This window comes from Centroberyx gerrardi, chromosome 11 (assembly GCF_048128805.1).
Source record: "Centroberyx gerrardi isolate f3 chromosome 11, fCenGer3.hap1.cur.20231027, whole genome shotgun sequence".
In the NCBI taxonomy this organism is placed as follows: Eukaryota; Metazoa; Chordata; class Actinopteri; order Beryciformes; family Berycidae; genus Centroberyx; species Centroberyx gerrardi.
In genome coordinates, this window is record NC_136007.1 from 7,085,450 (window position 1) to 7,105,222 (window position 19,773).

Sequence of the window (19,773 nt, forward strand, 5' to 3'; positions counted from 1 at the left end):
TTTTACCTATGTGGCCATAATAAAAAATGCTTTTTAATGTTGAGGACCTTGGCTCTTTTGAATTGGGAATACATGTAGAAAAAAACAATTCCAGCAAGTATCTCCACTTCTAGTGTCATTTAACAAGCTGTGTAACTCTGAAATCCCTTCCTTACATGAGATGATTAGCTTGAAATTCTGGTGCTAATTTATTGGAATGAGAGAAAGACAGACAGACAGACAGACAGACAGACAGACAGACAGACAGACAGACAGACAGACAGACAGACAGGGAGACAGACAGACAGACAGACAGGGAGACAGACAGACAGACAGACAGGGAGACAGACAGACAGACAGACAGACAGGGAGACAGACAGACAGACAGACAGACAGACAGACAGACAGACAGACAGACAGACAGGCAGACAGACAGACAGGCAGACAGGGAGACCGACAGACAGACAGACAGACAGACAGACAGACAGACAGACAGACAGGCAGACAGGCAGACAGACAGACAGACAGACAGACAGGCAGACAGACAGACAGACAGACAGACAGACAGACAGGCAGACAGACAGACAGGCAGACAGGGAGACAGACAGACAGACAGGCAGACAGACAGACAGACAGACAGACAGACAGACAGGCAGACAGACAGACAGGCAGACAGGGAGACAGACAGACAGACAGACAGGGAGACCGACAGACAGACAGACAGACAGACAGACAGACAGACAGGGAGACCGACAGACAGACAGACAGACAGACAGACAGACAGACAGACAGGGAGACAGACAGACAGACAGACAGACAGACAGACAGACAGACAGGCAGACAATACAGAGCTGCAGTTCCCCGCCAATGAACTTTGAAATGCTCCGCTGACCAAAGAGATCAGAGGGGAGGCGGGGTTCAACATGTTTACGGGTCGTTAGTGTGTGTGTGTGTGTGTGTGTGTGTGTGTGCGTGTGTGTGTGTGTGTGTGTGTGTATGTATGTGTGTGGCCCACTAACCTACAAACTTTGTGTTGTGTGTGTGAATGACCAACAAATCTCCAAACCATGTGTGCAGTAGTAGATGGCCAACAAACCTGTAACCCTTATGTCAGATATATGCGTGCGTGTGTGTGTGTGAGTGTGTATATGTGCGCGTGTGTGTGTGTGTGTGTGACCGTACTGTAGTTGATTAACTACAGGCTGAGAATGCGTACATCTGGGAGGCCTGGCCAGCACCGCTACTATCCCAACTCTGTCAACAGCGACACAGGAGAAACCCTGTTTGGTTTCACTCCACAGGCCAATGACTCACCTGGGTGCAACATCCCGCAACACACACACACACACACACACACACACACTTTGTAAAGACCTCACAGACAAACACTGGGGCCCAAACAAAGACTGGCTTCTGGTCGAAACTTGTCCTCTTACGTCCTCCGTCTCCGTCTCTCCCCCCTTCTTCTCTTATGAAAGCTTCAATAGTAAAAGGGCCGGTCTAAACGCTGTGTGGCCACTCTCTCTCACTGTAATGGAAAGTGCTTAGCGACATAAGACTCGACCCACACCGTCAAAGCAGATACACAACTCTAAAACAGTTACAACAATCACAAATAGCAGTCAGAATTGTTTTGTTTTTTTACCCGAATGAACAATTAATCTCCCTCAAAGTTTCCCAGTATTGGAAAAGCCTGTCTAAACTATATATGTATACGTCTCCCTTCCTCTCTCTATCTTTCTCTCTCTCTTGAATGAATGAATGAACGGGCCTTACATAAAACACAGAAGGCGATTCCTGCTCAATTCTCATTCCAAAACTTCCTATGTTCCCTCTTCCTTTTCCTCCATCACTCCTTCACCCCTATTTTCCCCTCCCTCCCTCCCTCCCTCCCTGTCTGTCTTGAGCGTCCCAGCAGTAAAAAAGCCTGTACACACACCATACACAGGGACCATAAAAAAAAAAACCCCGTCAGACTCTCTGGAGCGGATGCTGCTGCTCCGCTCCTCCTTTCAAGGCAGCAAATTAGGGGGGAAAACACCAAGTATGTTTGATAAGTGTGCGTGTGTGCAAATATGTGTTAATATATATACGTGTTTTAACCTTTAAAAAGGTGCAAAATGTAGCATTTTAACAAATAAAATCAGTGCCACGTTCATTTTGAGATATTAGTATAATTATCGTAAAACAAAGGAGACCATTGCTGAGAAGACTGGCAGCCTCTACCGGCCTTTACGCTGCATCTTTACATCATGTGGTGGGAAATCTGCTGTATCGCTTTACAGCACAAAGGGACGTTGCTTTACGGCACAAAACAGGAAGAGGGCTGCTATCAATGTTTCTCTTAATGGCAGATCGAGCGAAATGGAAAAATCTCTTCCAACATGTTTAACCCTCTTCAGTAAAGCAAAAGAGCAACATGAAGCAGCAGGGTTTATGGGCAATGTGGTCTTAATTTTGAGAAACACTAGCATTAACAATACCAATCATCTCAACCATGGTCTCATTTGTTTATAATTATACCAAAGTATCACAATTAATTTGACAATGATATGTTGATGTTTAAAAATGCTACACATAGCACCTTTAATTAAGAAGGTACCATTACAATTAAAAATCCGTTTTACCAAGAGAGACTTGTGTGCAAACGAATGAGTGTTTGTGTGTGTGTTACTGCATGTCTGTATATATGTGTGTATGTGTGTGTATAGGGGGATGTTTTGGTGCAAGTGCGTGCAAAAAAAAATGGAATAAATAATATCAATCAAACCAACCCGCACTTCCTCTGCCAACACCTGTCTTTTACTCCTCTGCTGATTCCCCCTTTCCCTCCTTCTCTCTCTCTCTCTCCCCACCGGAAAGAAATAAGTGGATGAATAATTACAGGTATAAACACCTCGGGGCCATCCGACGGGGCTTTTTTCCTCCTTCTGATATTCTTTTAAACATTTCCGCCTCTTGAAATAGTCTTCTGAACAGTTTCTCTTCAGGCGCCTTCACGGGCCGCTACTTCAAAGCCGGGAGGGTGGCGAGGCCCCCTCTGATGGTCATTTGTATTTTAATCTACCCCCCCCACCCCACCCCCCTTCCCTTTACTCTCTCCATCATTCTCTCTTTACCTCTCTTTTTCTCTCATTCTCTTTAACCCTCCCTCTTTAAACTCTCTCTCTCTCTCTATTTATCTATCTTTATCCACATCTATTTTAACCTCTCTCTCTCATTTCCTGTCCCTCTTCAAAGCAACCGGTGCCTCAGTCTAACCTCACTGACACACACACACACACACGCACACACAGATCAGTAAGTAATCAACAAACTCTCCCTATTCTCAAAGAAAGCGTTTGTGTTGCTTTGTGAAACTTAACGCTCATCCTAAATCAGGGTTCCCACACTCAATTGCACGTCAAATTCAGGGACTTTTCAGTGACTTTCAAGGTGTCGTTTGGTTGAAATTCAATGACTCAAACTTGGTCATTGGTCAAAATTAGACATCAGAGGCCTTGTTTTTTTACTCATGATCTTGTCAAGTCATGAAATCGTTGTGAAACCATTCATTTTAAAACTGCTCTATCAACGCTAATATCCATCAAAGGGTTTTCCTCAGGATGTGAAGTATTGATACCAAGAAAATAAATCCAAAACTTTCAAAGGTTTTTTTTTCAAGGCCCACGGGAAACCTGCTAAATGATCCATTAGCAACTAAAAAAAAAAAAAAAAATCCCTGTTACTTCTGCCTTTCACATTCATGTCCTTTGATGACAGAGCAAGAAATGCTGGCTTTCACATCATATAGTGGTCTACTATCCGTGTCATTATCAATATATTGTAAAACAATAAACAAAATAATCAGAAGATCATCGAAGAACACGATCAATATGCAGTGACAGTGAGGAAGCTCCTTGCTCTCTCTCGATCTCAACACAGAGAACAAGGATTTTAGACTTCGTACTGTTTTGGTCGACTTTTCCATGTTTGGCTGAGAGCCATGTGCAGTATCCCCCTCCTATCAGCCGCCTCATTTCACTTGGTAATCTCACACTTACACAGCAATAATCTCACACTTACACACATTGCAACAATGGCGAGTTAAGACTGCTTTTTTCTCCGTCCCGTGGCCCTCGCCGCATGGGAAACTTGTAACTCCAATACTGGCGTTTTCCACCTTTTTCTTTTTACTTAAATTGATATCTGGCATGACTCTTCTCTTTCACATAAGGAGTAAATTCCCTAAGCGTAGCGCCTGTGCAACCTGTTCAAAAACCGTCACACAATTTCCCAAATGCACGACCGTCAATCTGAGGTCGTTTTTTTCCTCAACTCCCCGAAAAGTCGAGATTTCCGGAGATGCGAGGTTTCCGTCGGACCAGCGGCGTTCGCAGCCTTTAGTGAAAGCTGCTTTTCTTTTAAGGCCTCTTAAATCCGAGCGGCTGGGTCCTTATCGTAGGCAGTCAGAGGCAGGGAGGCCCCAGCGCTGCCTCATCCCAGCCCCTGGGTCTGCAGAGAGGGGGGGGGGGGGGGGGGGGGGGATTAGAGGAGGCCTAAGCCCGTGTTGCTGCCATTGTTTACCGAGGGACTAGGGGCAGGCTGAACAACCCCCCTGTCAACACCGCAACACAATGGGAAACAAGGAAGTGGCAAGATCCTAGAGACTCGCACACACACACACACACACACACGCCGCTCCCTTGATCTAGGGGGGGATCGACCTCGTAGTATTTGGGAGATGGAGGAGGAGGGGGGGGGGGAGAAAAGGGGAAGGGAGTGCGGTGACAGCAGCGGCTATTTTTTGCATGAAGGGGAAGACCCTCATGAAAAAGTTTATGGGCTGAGGAGATTAAACTTTACACCCCAAAATAAAAAGAAAAAACTGTCGTTGAAATGTCAAAAAAAAACTCACAAATAATGACCGTTTGTTTTTTTAAATACTGGAAAAGGCGAGTGGGTTTTGGGGGTTTAAGAGAAGACAAACAAGCCGTCAACTAAAGTGGGGGAAATATAGTTATGACTGCTATTCCCTCGCATGATTTAGAAAATCTAACAACGCCGGTTTGTACAGAAAGTAGGTCTATGAAAAGCCACAGAGGGACATTTTGCGAGCTGAGATATTTAAATTGCAAAATTCAAAACAGACTGCAGCGTGGCCTTTCTACCGTTAATGCCGTCCCTTTTAAAACTCCCCCCCCCCCACTCCCTCCCTCCCTCCCTCCCTCCCCCCGCCAACCTTTCCCAAACATGCGAGCGTCTCCCCACTCCCTTCCTGTCAATTTTCAATTTTCAGTCTGTGAAATGAAACAGCAGAATGAGCAGGAAATTCCCCCAAATGATTAGATTGTTCTTCTCAAACCGAGCTGTTAGCCGCTGCCTTGTACATTCCAATGACTAAGCTTAAATAGCACCTTAAAAAATCGACTTATTTCGTCTTATTCCAAACAAACTGATCAATACAGTAGATGCGTTTCAGTCAGACTGGATGTACAGTCCAGTCATAGCCGCCTAGTCACCAAGCGGGAAAGCGTTTAGCGACGAGAGTGTGCTGTCTTCAGAGTTTGTTGACGTCTTCGTTCGACCACAGCTTCCACATCACAGAGAGTTTCACAGCCTCTCTGACACGGAGGATATTTTCACGCAGCTGAATATCGGATATTAGGCTCGACTCCTTCAGCCTCCCTCGCCGGCCGCTCTCCGGGCAGACCGGCCGTCTCGCAGCGCAGAACGGAAACTGTCCAAACAATTAATCGATTGTTCGTTTACTCCATCGGGAGCTTCATTACCGCTTGTCACGCGCAGAAGTTGATTTGGGGTTTTTTTTTTTTTCAAACTTTCAGAGACAAAAGTAAAAGCTGCTCTAAATGCAAACTTATCACTCTCCAAACCAAACAAATTAAACAATGATGATGAACACTGCGCTCCTACAAAAGCCTTTGATAAAGGTTGTACAAAAAGATGAAGATGAAAATAATAGATTAACAACTATAATACTTGACAACCAAAATCCATATCTCTCGGACTCTTCTTCATCCCTCCTTTCTCTCTTTTCCCAGCTCCCCTCTCCCTTTCTCTATTCATTCTTGTCGTCTATTCTCATTCCCTGTCCTCCCTTCATATGAAAAACCCTTTACAGGCAATTCCAAAGCAAAATTAATAGTAATTTAATAAGAATGTGTTACTTTGCTACCAATCTACGTAGGGAAATTCGTCTTTTCTCTGCCTACAGGGAGGTCAGAGGTCAGCAGGGCGGATGCTTGCTGACACAGAGGCTTCAAACAGGTCTTCCGGCTGAACGGCGATTTCCCCGCTCGCTAAGTCACCCTGCAGCCCAAAAGCAAGGCATCCTGGGATCACTTTTGTCACTTTTCATCCCCCCTATGTCATAAAATAATCTCAAAGAGTAAAGAAAATTAGCTAGAAAGAGAGAGTTGGTTTGGAACAGATAGACGCAGGAACGAGGCAAGACGATGAAAACAAGATGGACAACAAACTAAAAAGGAGTGAAAAAAGAGATGGACAGATGGGAAAAGCACAGAGCAAAGAGAGAGAGAGAGCAGGGGAAAGATGGGAGGATGAGGAGGGGAAAATACTCTGGTTTTCAGCGACAATCTTCCTTCCGCTGGGGTTTGACTCCTCGAGACGACAAAGACGGCCTCTGGTGCTGATCCCTTCAAAAACACTGTCTGCTGGTAATCCACAGCATTATACACACACACACACACACACACACACACACTCCGCACCACAAACCCTGGCTACACACACATACACTCCATACAACAAACATTAACACACAAAACACACCATGAAGCCAAGATACACACACAAGCCCAGGGCAAGAAACACGCATGCGAAGACAAACACGCAAAACATGCCAAAACCTTAGATACATACGCGTTACCCGGCATAACAAACTTGAGGAACAACCACACACACACACACAGCTACTCACACACACACAAAATATACACACAAGCACTGGCTTACACACTCTCCGGATAAAGCTTTATCCAAAGACAACAAGCTATGGGAGTTCAGTCCGATCTGTGAATCCCACAAATCTCCTTCTTTGGCCAATTTCTCTAAAAGGACAGCTGATATCTATATTAATATAACAAGAGTGCAATTCACTTCCAAGCGCTGTAATAGGAGAATTATCGCTGCCTTGGATTAGGAGGGAACACGCTTTGCACCAGCCTCTCCACTGTTCAGTCCCTTTGTAAAAAAAAATGACTTCTCAACAGAGATTAGAAGTGGGTTTTTTTTACGTGAGATTCTTTTGAAGAGTTGCTAACATTAATACCATAATAATAAGGGGTGCGATTTAATCGTCTGGAGGGGAGAAGAATCCCCTAATTAGACAATCTGGTTAGCGACGTCTTTGAACTTGGCGAAGAACATGTAAATCTTTTCTGAACAAAAAAAAAAAAAAAAAAAAACTGCTTTGGTTCTTTTTTTTTTTTCTCTTCCTCTCCCTCTTTGCTCCTATTCTGTGAAACGCGATCCGACCCCCGACAGAGGAATCAATATCATTTTTACAAGGACGTTCACAACGTTCAGACAAAAGTTTGACATGACAAAGATAATCATTCGAGGCTCGTTTCCGGGAGGCCAGCGCACAAATCAACACAAAATATATTCTCCCTCCGAACACAGCGATGATTAAAATAAAACAATGGCAGGAACAAAGTAAAAAAAAAAACAACAAAATGTGCCTCCTTTAGTGAAAACTATGGAAATAATAGATTAGGCTTCAACGAGAGAGATAAACCCACACAGTCCGCCTGAGGGAGAGGAGGGAAAGGCAAACAGAGAGAAACATTATATTTGATATTTGCATTTTAGTCATTTAGCTGATGCTCTTACAGTGAGTGCAACAGTAGATTAAAGGAATACACCAAGTTTTTGGGAGATTGGCCTGTTGGTCAGTTTACCTGTTAAGTGATGGGAACATAAACAACAAAATCATCCATGTGTCCCTGGTAGACTGTTTGCTTCAGTGCTCCATGCTAACACTTTAGCATACAGTATGTTGAGTGATAGTAGGCGACTAGCATTATCTCAAAAGTGAGAAAATGAGAATTTACAGCGGCTCTAAATTTAAATGGTGAGTAATCTCACATGATATGCAGCTAATTCTGGCAGTTTTGTGTAGGAGATTAGTCAAATTTACACAAAATATGCAAAAAAAAAAATACAAAAATAAGGTTCTGTTTTGAACTAGCAGGAACTTCTTTTCCTGTTTCCATAGGAAGTGAATGTGCTGGGCGACGGAAGACTGTGTGCAGCTAAAAATCACTGCGCAGCGGATGAATACATGGTTGCTCGCCAGAAATAGTTCCAAAAATAAACCTGGCTACATCAGCTATATTGAGTTAATGATATTTCATTTATAAAATTAATGAATCTACAGTCCATATTAATACAAAACAGTAACACATTTTTATTACTAAAAGGTCAGTTTTGTTACTTTGGATCATGCTAGTCGCCTACTATCACTCCACATAGTTTATGCTAAAGCGTTAGCATGGAGCGCCGGAGCTAATGATCTACCGGGGACACATGGATGATTTTGGTGTCTATGTTCTCATCACTTAACAGGTAAGTTGACCAACAGGCCAATCTCCCAAATACTTCGGTGAATTGGCAACATTGCAAGCAACCAGCAGTAAGAACACACACACACACGCACAGACAGACAGAGGCGTAACATGCGTCGCCCCGTCCCGTATAAACACCACAACATAAAGCAAACGCTACACAGCTCTTTTTTTCTTCTTCTTTCTGTCAGTCTCCCAGACCTGTAGTTTCCCATCTGTCCCCTCCATCCATAATCACACACACACACACACCTCCCCCCCCCCCCCCCCCCCCCCCAACCCACCCACCCATCCACCATCCTCAGCCCTTTCAAGTGGCAGGTAGATGGGGCCTGACACGCCGCTACCGCCTCGCTACCAGAGGGCTAATTACAAGGGAAGCGGCAACAAGTGAGCATTGTGTGGAGTCTCTGAGACACACAGGGAAAGAAAGTGCTCTTTATCTCGCGCAGCCCCCCCCCCCCCCCCCCAACCTCCATATACACAAAACAATCTCTGAGAAGCTTTGCGGTCGGCACTCCAGGAAAAGAGAAGAGAAGAGAAGAGAAGAGAAGAGAAGAGAAGACATAGCGAAGAGACAGAAGTGGAAACAGGGGATTCGGGTGTTAAGAGGAAGGCGAAAAGAAGTGGAGACACACTGATGAGCGAGACATACCATTACACTTGTTCACTGTGTTTGTCTAACACAACGCCGGATGTGCTGCGTTGTGCAATGACAAGTATAAAGAGGCTGCCAAGGTAATGTTTAAGGAAATACGAGTTCGCTGCATCGTGACAGCAGTTCGCTCAACGATATTCTAACACACTGTAGGTTTGTGAATAGCAGATTTAGGCATGGGAGATTACTATTGATCCACACCCAGAAACATGGCAGTTACATATGCTGTGTTGTGTGTACGTGCCCCGTCTCTCACACACACACACACACACACACCTTTCAGAGTAAAAAGGGAGGCCCCTAAAAGTGGAGTTGCTATTGTGTCAGATTTTCTTTCCAAGTAAAAAAAAAGAAAAAAAAGAAAGACAGCACCTCAAAGCCTGCTTTTTTCAACTCAAATGGGACGGCAGTATTTTTGAGGAAACGGTGTAAAAAAAGAAAAACACACAAAAGGTGTCGTTAGTAAAAAAAAAAAAATCACTTTTCTGTCCTGAATCACAAAATAGATTTTGTGATACAGCAAATTCCTAATTGGTCGTGCCGCATGTTAGATTAGCCTATATGTGATCTTACAAACAAACACCTCTGCTGTTTAGCAACGTCTTGTCTACGAGAGCAGGGGGTTAATTGAAGAAACAGGATTACGCAGCCTGTGGAAAATGAATTAGGCACAACTGCTGACGTTCGGAGTAATTAGTCAACCTATACTTGGATATTGGTTCTTATGGATGTCTTGAAGGGATTTTCTGATTAATTTTTCAGGGTTGTCTGGCTGGCTGAGTGATACTGCTTCTTGAAATCCCTCCACAAGCCTTTCTGATGTTTGTTTCAGCAGCTATTTAGACAGCAACAAACCTCTTGTCATTCATGCCTGGTGCGAACAGATGGAAAACTTTATGCAAAACGCCCGGCGATGACGACATCAATCATATTCCAACTTCAGTAAAAAGGCGTAAACAAAAACAAGCTCTTTTTCCCGCTTTCCCTCGTGAGTCTGCGGCACTTTGATTTTATTTAGCTCTGTTTTAAATACCGTTTCATTTTATGAGGGGGAGAGAAGAAAAAAATGGGACAGTTCAAAGCCAAAATCAGAAAACACATGTAAAGTTTGTGACTTGATTTGCAGCGCTGCGACTGTGATCTTACATTGCCCGTGTCTTTCCTTGTCGTCGTGACAACGCCGAACTTCGCGGTGTCAAATTACAGGCACGTGTTCATGTGCCGTTCTGAAATAAAGATGATTCTTGTTCTGCTGTGCGGTTCGAACAGAAGAAGGAAGTGTTTTCTGGGCGGAAAGGAGGCGTACACCATGTAATCACCATGGATCTCTGGCCTCACCTCCTCTTTGTCTCGTCTTTCCACTCAAGTCTCCATCATATATTACTGTATCAAATAAAATCATAAATGTCCTACAATGAATCTTATCAAAAAAAAGGAGGAAAAGTGAGGCAGAGCTGTTTGCAGCCATGTGAGCGTCAAAAGTCTGAGATCAATCCACTTTCAATTCAATCAACTAAGAAGCAGCAATTTAAAAATAGAAGACGTTTATCTCCAATCGGTACACAGTGATACAAAGGCTGTTTTTGCAAGAGGTAAAATGTCTAAGTAGTGTAGATAAGGTCAAAGCACAGCAGAGAGTATCTAATGGTTTTTAGGGTGAAGGTAAAGGTAGAACTGCAAGGAAAGTGGAAAAGCTTAGGCGCTAACCAGAAGACAACACGCAAAAAAACATGAAAATAATGAGGAAAGGGCAGAAAAAACAGGGAATACCCAGGAGAAATGTGCATACTTGTGTGTCCAAAAAGACCTGAAATATCACAACCGCTTTACTTGGCTGTCGCCTCCATACCCTGCCTGTTACCTCCCATTCAAATTCTGGCTATTAACGACACATTAGCTACTAGCCAGGGGGGCCAGCAGGCTTCGGCTCGCAGCATTTCCATGTCTGACTGTGTGTTTTCAGTGTTTTCTCTGTATTCCTGCAGCACGAGCATCGCCACCACTATTGGGTGTTATTAAAAGAACATCACATCAAAGCTGCGTCCCCCCCCACACACACACACACCCCGTGAAGCTCAAACAAGCATGGCATGTTTAAAACCGAGAGAATTCAAATAATAGTTTGCACCGGAAGCAAAGGGAGGATTCAAACACGGGACAGATATGGAATCCAAAGTCACAACTCCTACAAGAAACCAGCAGGAGAGCCGCAGCGTTTTGGAGACGTGAGGAGTGCAGCGGCGCAGCAACGGTTAAAAGTTTGGATGTGGACTTACAGAGGGCGACACGGAGCTGTTGGGGAGGTAGGGGTCGGGCAGCATCAGGAAGGGATAGCCCGGGTACGTCGGCGTCTTGTACATGCCTCCATCTTGCTGCTTCGACACTGGGGTCAGACAAAAAAAAAAACAGATTAGAGACAAGAATTGGTACTATAATAACTTCAATAATATTCAACTGGGAGCTTTATTTTCACATCAGAGCTCATTTTGTAGGCGATATTGACAAAATCAAATATGACAATATTTTAGACCGAATACCTCGATATCGATAATGTGGCGATATTTGGTGGATGAGTATTTGTGTTTTCATTAGTTATTTACACAAGAAAGTTTTGAAAATTAGTAGTGATCATGAGTAATCAGAAATGTGTAATCAGTAATAAGTAATGTGGATATAACGCAGCCTTTACGACCAGGAAGAAGTAACATTTGAGTTATTTCACAATATTACAATAACTAAAAAATCCCGGACGATATCTAGTCTCATATCACGATATTTATAGGTGTCACTGTTTCCCTCATTTTGCAACGAAACTCTCGAGACAGTTTCTGAGAAGAAGACATCCAGCAGAGCCTACCTGCCCAGTATGATCAACAAATTAGTTTTTAAATTAGATTTAGCTGAAAGTTGCTTGAAACACAAGTTGCTCGTGCGAGAGCAGAGAAGAACAACAGCTAAAGGATGAAACGCTGTGCGAACCCTCCGGAGGATTCACAAAATACACAGAAAAATCAGATACTTACTCCCACGCTGGCGCTAAAACTTTTAGCTGTGTGGTTCAGAACAAAAAAAAATACAATAAAATAAAACCTTTGAGATCCCGAATAAAAAGTACAAACGAAGTAGGTCAACTATTTACAAGTGTTCTAGTTGCTAGACGTTTGAGTCCTGATATGAGCACAGACTTTCACACTTTAGACAAAAGCGTGACAACAGTCACCTGGCCCGAGAGGCGTGATCTCCTGTAGCCTATGTGCTAATTTGTCACTCACCACCACCCATATTAAGCATCACAGGCCTCTCACTGGGTCAACTGTAACTAGGTTACAGACACAGAAACACACACACACACACACACTGAACTTTTCTGCTCAAGTCTAGTCCCAAGTCACTGCTATTCTTTCCATAAGTCCAAAAGCGCCAGTTTCAATGCAACCATAGTGACAGAAGACAAAATAACATCACTGTGATTGAGAGCGGTTTATTATTTTTTATCTATAAGTTTCACTTTTTGCACTTTTTCATGTAAAAGACCCGCAAATAGACTCGCTTTAAACCGCAAACCCATATTTGATAAGTTTTGATCTGAGGAACGCCATCGGAGAAGATTTTTTTTCTTTTTAGATATGACTTTGTACAGAGTTATACAAGTGTTTTTACTGTAGGTGGGGGAGTTAACAGTGGGGACAGTGAAACTTGTGATTAAAACAGTCGGCCTAATACATTCTCTAACTATCGCTTCTTCTGGGAAGAGAAATAAAAGCGAAATTAAACTATTCCTCATCTGTCTGGGAACCCCTGAAACCCCCTTCAAGCACCCTGATTGACCTCACCTTGGGAAACTCTAGCAGCTTTAGGGGCTACACTGCAAAAAAATGTCACTTTGTCCTGTATTCAGTCTGAAAAGGTTGTTTTCTACCAAGGGGGCGAGAATCATGCCACTTGTTTCCAATGCAGTTTCATGTGTTTTAATCATTTTCTTCATACAAGGGGCAAAAAGATCACTCCACTTGAATCAAAACTTCATCCAAGTAAATGCTGATTTGTTTGCTGCGTTGATTTCCATTGTAACACAGGTGAAATTGTCACTCCAATGCAAGTTTTTATAGAAATTCAAGACTCCACACTACCCCCAAATAACTTAACAAGACAGGTCACTCCACTTGATTCAAGAAAATGCCTGAAACAAGTTGATTTGCACTGGAAAAAGTGAAATTATCTCACCCCAATGACAGTTTTTAAAGAAAAAAACTGAGAATTTAAGACTCCATACGACCCTAAATAACTTGTTCAAAATGGAATTTTTTTTTTTGCAGTGTGCACCTGAAACAACTCCTGGAAGTCCGCTTTAATGCCATAAAAGCAACACGTGTCGTGATTGAAACGCATGACCAAAGACTCAGTGAAGGTTTATCACTTCAGCTCTTTCTGTGAGAGCATTTAACCGGATGAGATAGAGTGTGTGTGTGTGTGTGTGTGTGTGTGTGAGAGAGATTTTCTGGTGTGTTTTCTTACCACCGTCAAGATGCTCCCGGTGTTTATCCGGGAAGCCCCTCTGGTCGCCCTGCTGTCCCCGTCTGACCGCCTGCAGGGGACCGACAACAAACATGGAGTTAATATCCGCAAAATAAACACAAACCGAGGCTAAAACAGCAATAAACCTGCACGAAAAATCACTATGACAACCCTAAAGTGGCGTAAAGCGTGCCTATGGTGCCCGATAGTGAGTTTACAGTAACCTTATCGTACTTTATGGCATTTTTTGTCACGTCTCCTATGATATCCCTATAGTATTCCTATGGTAAAACCTAAGGTACTCGTCTGGGAATTCACTATGGGATTCCTGTAGCTCGTTTTCGTAAAAAGACGCATTTTCATTTCATTCAACCCTTATCAACAGTGTGTAGGATAAAACAAGCTTTCTCTCTCATACACACACACACTCTCTCACACTCTCTCTCTCTCTCTCACACACACACACACACATTCATACACACACCGTGCTACCTACCGCTGCGTTCGGACTTTGATTTATTTCCGACTCGTTCACCAGAGAAGACTTGAGGTCGGCCAGGTCTCTCTCCGTGAAAGCGTTTTCTTGTATTTTCTCCTCTTGCTCTCCTTCGTCTTTGAACGCTATCATCTCATCATTCGCTCCCAGATCGTCCCCGCCGCCGCTGCTGAGCTGAGGCATTTTACTCTCCCAGTAATGTTCAAAAAAAATAAAAAATAACAACAGCAACAACAGTATAAATAAAGAAAAAAAGAAGAGCGGTTTCTCAAGGGAACTTTCTGTTAAATCTCCTCAGTTCGTTTTTGGGAGGGGGGGGGGGCGCGCCTCCGAAAGTACAGAACAAAAAAAAAAAAAAAGTTGAGATGTGTTGTCCCCCAGCAGGTTGATAGAGGACTAATGTTTCCCTACAGCAGCAAACAGCTCATTTGAGCCCAAAGACAAGGCGAGGACATCAAAGGGCGCCGACCGGATGATTGACAGGTCCGATGACTTGTTGGGGGGTTGTACGATTGTTTCAGCACAGGGCTGAGACTCTTAAAGAGACATCACCTCCCCGAGCTGAACTGGCATTATTCATGACTTCCAGGGGCGTGTTCACACTTTTCAGGGGCGTCGATTCACGGCAAAGCCCCCCCCCCCCTCCCCTGCCTGCATCTGATATGGTTTTGCCACCAAAGCTTCCCAAAAGTCACATGTCAAGCTTGTTTTGACTGAATTTCTGGGTCACAAAGTGGAGATTTGTTTAGTCAAAGTGGAGGTAGGGCTGCATGGTTAATGGCAAAAATGACAATCTGGATTATTTTGCTAATTATTGTTATCGCTATTATTAATCATGATTATGTGTCTCTGTTTCAGGAAACACAATAGGGCAACGTCTTCTGGCACACAGGAAGTGATGCGTTTTATGTTTCCAGCAGTAGCAACAGTGGCTTTTTTTTTTTTTTAATAAATAGAAGAAGAACAGGGTAGTTACTTAGCATGAGCAGTGATAGCCACCATGGCTGAACAGACAGAGAAAAGAGCGCCACCTACAGAAACTCAAACTTCAGCAACAGAAAATCCAAGCTCCGCCCACTCTGTTTGATTGACAGGTGATCTCTGGGAAGTGCAGTGCAGAAACACCACAGCAATGAGTGTTGAGCAACAAAGATGGAGACAAAATAAAGTAAAAATAAGGACTTCAGGTATTAAACTTTAAGACATTTATGTGTCTTCTTTGGGACAATGTACACATATTGCTTTTCCACATAACATATTTTAATAACAGCACATATTGACCCAACATGTTGTCATTAATATATCTTGTGCTGAAAAGTGTCTCCTTTGTCATCAAAGAAGACACACAGATGTGTTAAAAATCTTTTTTTGCACAGATGCACACAGCTTAGAGGGAACATTTATACTGAATCCTAAAAGTTCCTCTTATTTGACATTTTTTAAGACATGGCTTATAAATAGATGTATGGGAATTTTTGCTTACTCTTTGTTCTCCAATAAAATGATTTAAAAAAAACAAGATCAATTTTGGGTTAATTTACGCTAAGGTATGACACCTTGCTATACCCACCTTGACACTTTTTTTACTGTAAAACCAATGGGGAGCGGTTGCAAGATGGAAAGCAGCCACTTTGGAGAAAGTGCAGAGCCTGGTTGCTTTTTAGGCAGACGGGAGCTCTTTCTAAAGTGGAGAAAAGTTCAACTTTTTCGGGCATGTTCACACTGTTCCCCTTTTGTGTATAAAAAGTGCTCCCTCAACCACAATTTGTGCTGATAATATGAAGAACTGGGGTTGTACAATGCACTTTTACTTCCATAACAACATCAAATGCTCTAGTCAGCTGATGACAACGTGCAGCGTTTTGTTTATGTCGTAAAATAGATGCAGAAAAAAGTTGAGATGTGTTGACCCCATTGCATAAACAAACACTAGATACATGCATGCATGTTGCATGTACGCTGTTTTTTTTTTTTTTGTGAGTTTTGTTTAACAGCGACAAAGAGAAGAATTCTTGTGCTGACTTTGGCGATGGAGGCAGAGGAGCCTATCAGCTGCCTATGCTGCCTGAAACCCCGCCTCCTCTTCCTAGTAATTGGTCAGCTCATGAAACATGCAGCCAACATCATAGCTTCTCCTCTAAAAAGTTGAACTTTTCTCAACTAAATAAAACACTTCTACTGATGGCTGTAGCCCCTGCATGGAGGAATACTTATATGGTTTAATTACAAAACACCATATATCCATTTTGGGGAAAAAAAGTAACCTGATTTACATTGCTCATTATTTCAAACATGCAACTGATCTATCATCTAAAATGTTACTATTTTTGGAGAAAAGGTCTTCAGTTTAATAATCTCAGTTGTAATCTGTAGTGAGTTTTACTTCCATGCCAGCAATCATTTTGTAGCAGTTGGTGTAACATTGATCAATTGGTAGTTTTCTCATTTTGGAATGAAATTCCTCATTTGCATCGACACAGAAGCGGCAGCCCAGGCAGAAGCTGCAAAATGTAGGACATTCTGTGAAAAACATCAGAAGGCACGGCAAGCTCATCAATAAAAGAGGCACAGCATGTTTTTGGCTGGTCCTTACATCCCCCAGATTTTGTAGCAATCTCCCAAACACAGCAAAAAGTGCTAGCTTCTGCAACTACTTGATTGGAGGAGGGAAAGAAGGGGAAAAAAAAAACACAGTTCAAAGATGTAGACTTGAAGTTCTGATGTCTTATCAAACTAGTAACTTGCCTTCCTCTATTTTCCTCCCCACACCAATGCATTTTTAATGCTGATACAGTAGCATATCTGGCCTTCAGAGTTTTTAATTGAGAAATATTTATACACTCCCATGCTGTGACTTAATATTTGACTTAATCTGAGTCGGTTGCCTTGAATGAAAATGACGATCCACAGCTGGGAAATAGAATTAAATACAAACAGAAAATGGGCCTAGTATTTGCATAAAGCCGCATATTTATACAATATCATCGATGCATATTAATAAAAAGATTAAAATGAGCGGTTTTAATGTATGCAAATCTAAATTATAAATGAGTTGTTTAAACTCCTTGTTTATTCGCCTTGATTAAATATAGACAGCTGTTTTTCCAGGGAGACAGCGCCTCTCCTGCCTCCTGAGCTCTCCACTCGCAGCTCAACGCAGTTTCCCATGTATATCTGTGCTGATGGTTACACACATCCATCACATGGGCTGGGGTTCACCTCGGGCTGTAGGCTGTAGTGAGCCTGTCTCTCTCTCTCTCACTCTGTTCTCCCTCTCTCCCTCTCTCTCTCTCTCACACACACACACACACACACACACACAAAACACTCTGGCAAACGTACGTACTCTCTTTCTCTCTTAAAATACTTCCACTCACACACAAACAGATTCTACCTCTTGTCTCTCTCTCTCTCTCTCTCTCACACACACACACACACACACACACACACACACACACAACACTCTAATAAACTCTCTATCTCTCTTACAATACTTAGTCTCACCCACAAACAGACTCTACCTCTTCTCTCTCTCTCTCTCTCTCTCTCTCTCTCTCTCTCTCTCTCTCACACACACACACTCTTTCGCTGTAAAGGGGTTTGATTCTTCTGGTCAGATCTCAGTCCTGTTTGAGTCCACATCAGTCTGCCTTATCTGTCCAGTGTTTTCACGACTCACACACTCTGTGTATCTGTCCTCATCGTCTCTTATCTCGTATGCTAATGAGCGTCGTGACGTCAGACGTCATCTGGTGGCAGGAAATGCCAAATAAGGAAACAACAGCAGATTTTAAAAACAGATAACAAGCCCGCACAGCAAGGAGGAGGATGCATTATTGCTGAGACTCCTGAAGGCAAACTCTTAACATACAATAAGTGTGTGGACAGACAGAGAAACTATTCATAACTCTAAACAAGAGAAAGACTGTATTGTACCAGTTAGGGGAAGATGTGTTTGATGCACAGATGTTTATGTTTTTATTTCATCTAAAGCTGATGGAAATCTAGCAGAGCATAGTAGAAGATACAAGACACTATACAGGAATGCTTAAAAGTGTTAAAAATATGGTGTTTGTGCATGTCCCTATTAACAAATAGTTATTATAGCTACCATTTAAAATACTTAATAATCGAATAACCGAATATTTGAAACACCAATATAAAAGGAAAATTCAAGGATTCAAGGGTTGAAGTCAAGTGGCACTCACCTATAAATCAATGTTTATTGCAAATGGAAAGCATATAAAATCATGTGCGTGTTTTTTTTTAGGTGGTTTCTGTTGTATTTGACAACACACAGTGTTGAATGACAGGGAAGATGGGAGAGAGGGAGGATAAAATGTGACAAAGGTCATGAGCCAGATTTAAACCATTAACGTCTTGCGCTCCAGGCTAAACCCAACCTTAAACCACCAGGATGCCTCTAACATTGTTAATGGAGGAAAATTCATCAGTGCAGATGAATGAGGCCGCTCAGTGCAAAGTACATGAACTTCTTCTCCTCGCTGTCAGTGTGTGAAGGTCTCGTTTTATGTGAGAAGATTATTTCAAGTGAGTCCGTTTCCATTGCTCAATCATTGGCGGGGGAAACTTGCTTTCTTTAACATGTTTTTTTTTTTTTTTTAATGGCACAAAGGATGAATCACGGTTGGTTCAAAAAAAGATTATATACTGCGTTTTCTAAATAAACATCAGGCGCATTAAAGCAGCAGAGTAATTAAATCATGTCCTTTCATTGGGGTTAAGCCACATCCAAGTGAACAGCTCTTAACTGGAACCACTTGTGTGCTTTTTATTGGTAGTTTTCCTACAATCAAAACCATGTTCTCCGAGGCAACATCCAGCCAGCAATACGGATCCTCAACAAATCTTTTCAGCAGTCTGATTTTCTATCTAGGTCTCTCCTATGAAACAGGGAATTAATCTACTGTAGCATCAAATATTCTCTACTGCAAAATGTTGTCAAATTTAAGCAAATGGGAGGATTTGAAAGTTGTGATTGAAGCTGGATGTTCGTCAAAATATCATTATTTTTCATTTGCTACCTTAATTGGGCTGTATTTACTTTTATTTATATTTATTAAGATCACTGTATCATGAGTGTCTCTTCTCTAATTTTACTATGGAAGTCAGTGAATGAAACAAAATGAAATACTGAATGCACCCTCTGTTCTTTTATGTGTGTTGATGGAAATGAGTTTATTTTGTCTTCGAAAACCACAGGAACTGGAATCGCATGCCGTCCATAAGTGACTCCAGTTTTTCACCCTGTGCACCAGCATTTCGAGGCAGAAAACACCCCACTCTCTAAAATCCCATTAAGATACACTGAAGGGACCAGGTATAAAACTTAAAAGTAGAGCAATTTTGCAAACAAATGTATTCAAAATGTCTTACTATTACCTAAAGATTAAGAAGTAGTATATTTATGGTGGATAGCTCCTGTTGAAGTAGATTTGCTGTCTTTAGGTAGTGGAATGACCTTTGAATCTTTCCAGACACACCGCACTCTTCAAACATTTATTAAAGATGTGGCA

The 19,773-nt window shown here is 42.4% G+C and overlaps 1 protein-coding gene across 11 annotated transcripts in view; it reads right to left on the minus strand.

The window, feature by feature from the left end:
• Positions 1-14,485, minus strand: part of tcf7 (transcription factor 7) — an 82,709-nt gene extending 68,224 nt beyond the window's left edge. For 10 of the 11 annotated variants that reach the window (XM_071924991.2, XM_078286486.1, XM_071924993.2 and 7 more), the window contains exons 1-3: positions 14,237-14,485; positions 13,741-13,810; positions 11,502-11,608 (exon numbers count right to left, since the gene is read on the minus strand). In XM_071924991.2, the coding sequence (XP_071781092.2) occupies positions 11,502-11,608; positions 13,741-13,810; positions 14,237-14,419 (360 nt within the window). In that variant the 5' untranslated portion in view covers positions 14,420-14,485. Of the gene's footprint in view, positions 1-11,501; positions 11,609-12,248; positions 12,387-13,740; positions 13,811-14,236 lie in introns of those variants that run through there. The other variant, XM_078286492.1, reaches the window with a different exon arrangement.
• Positions 14,486-19,773: the final 5,288 nt, after the last annotated feature.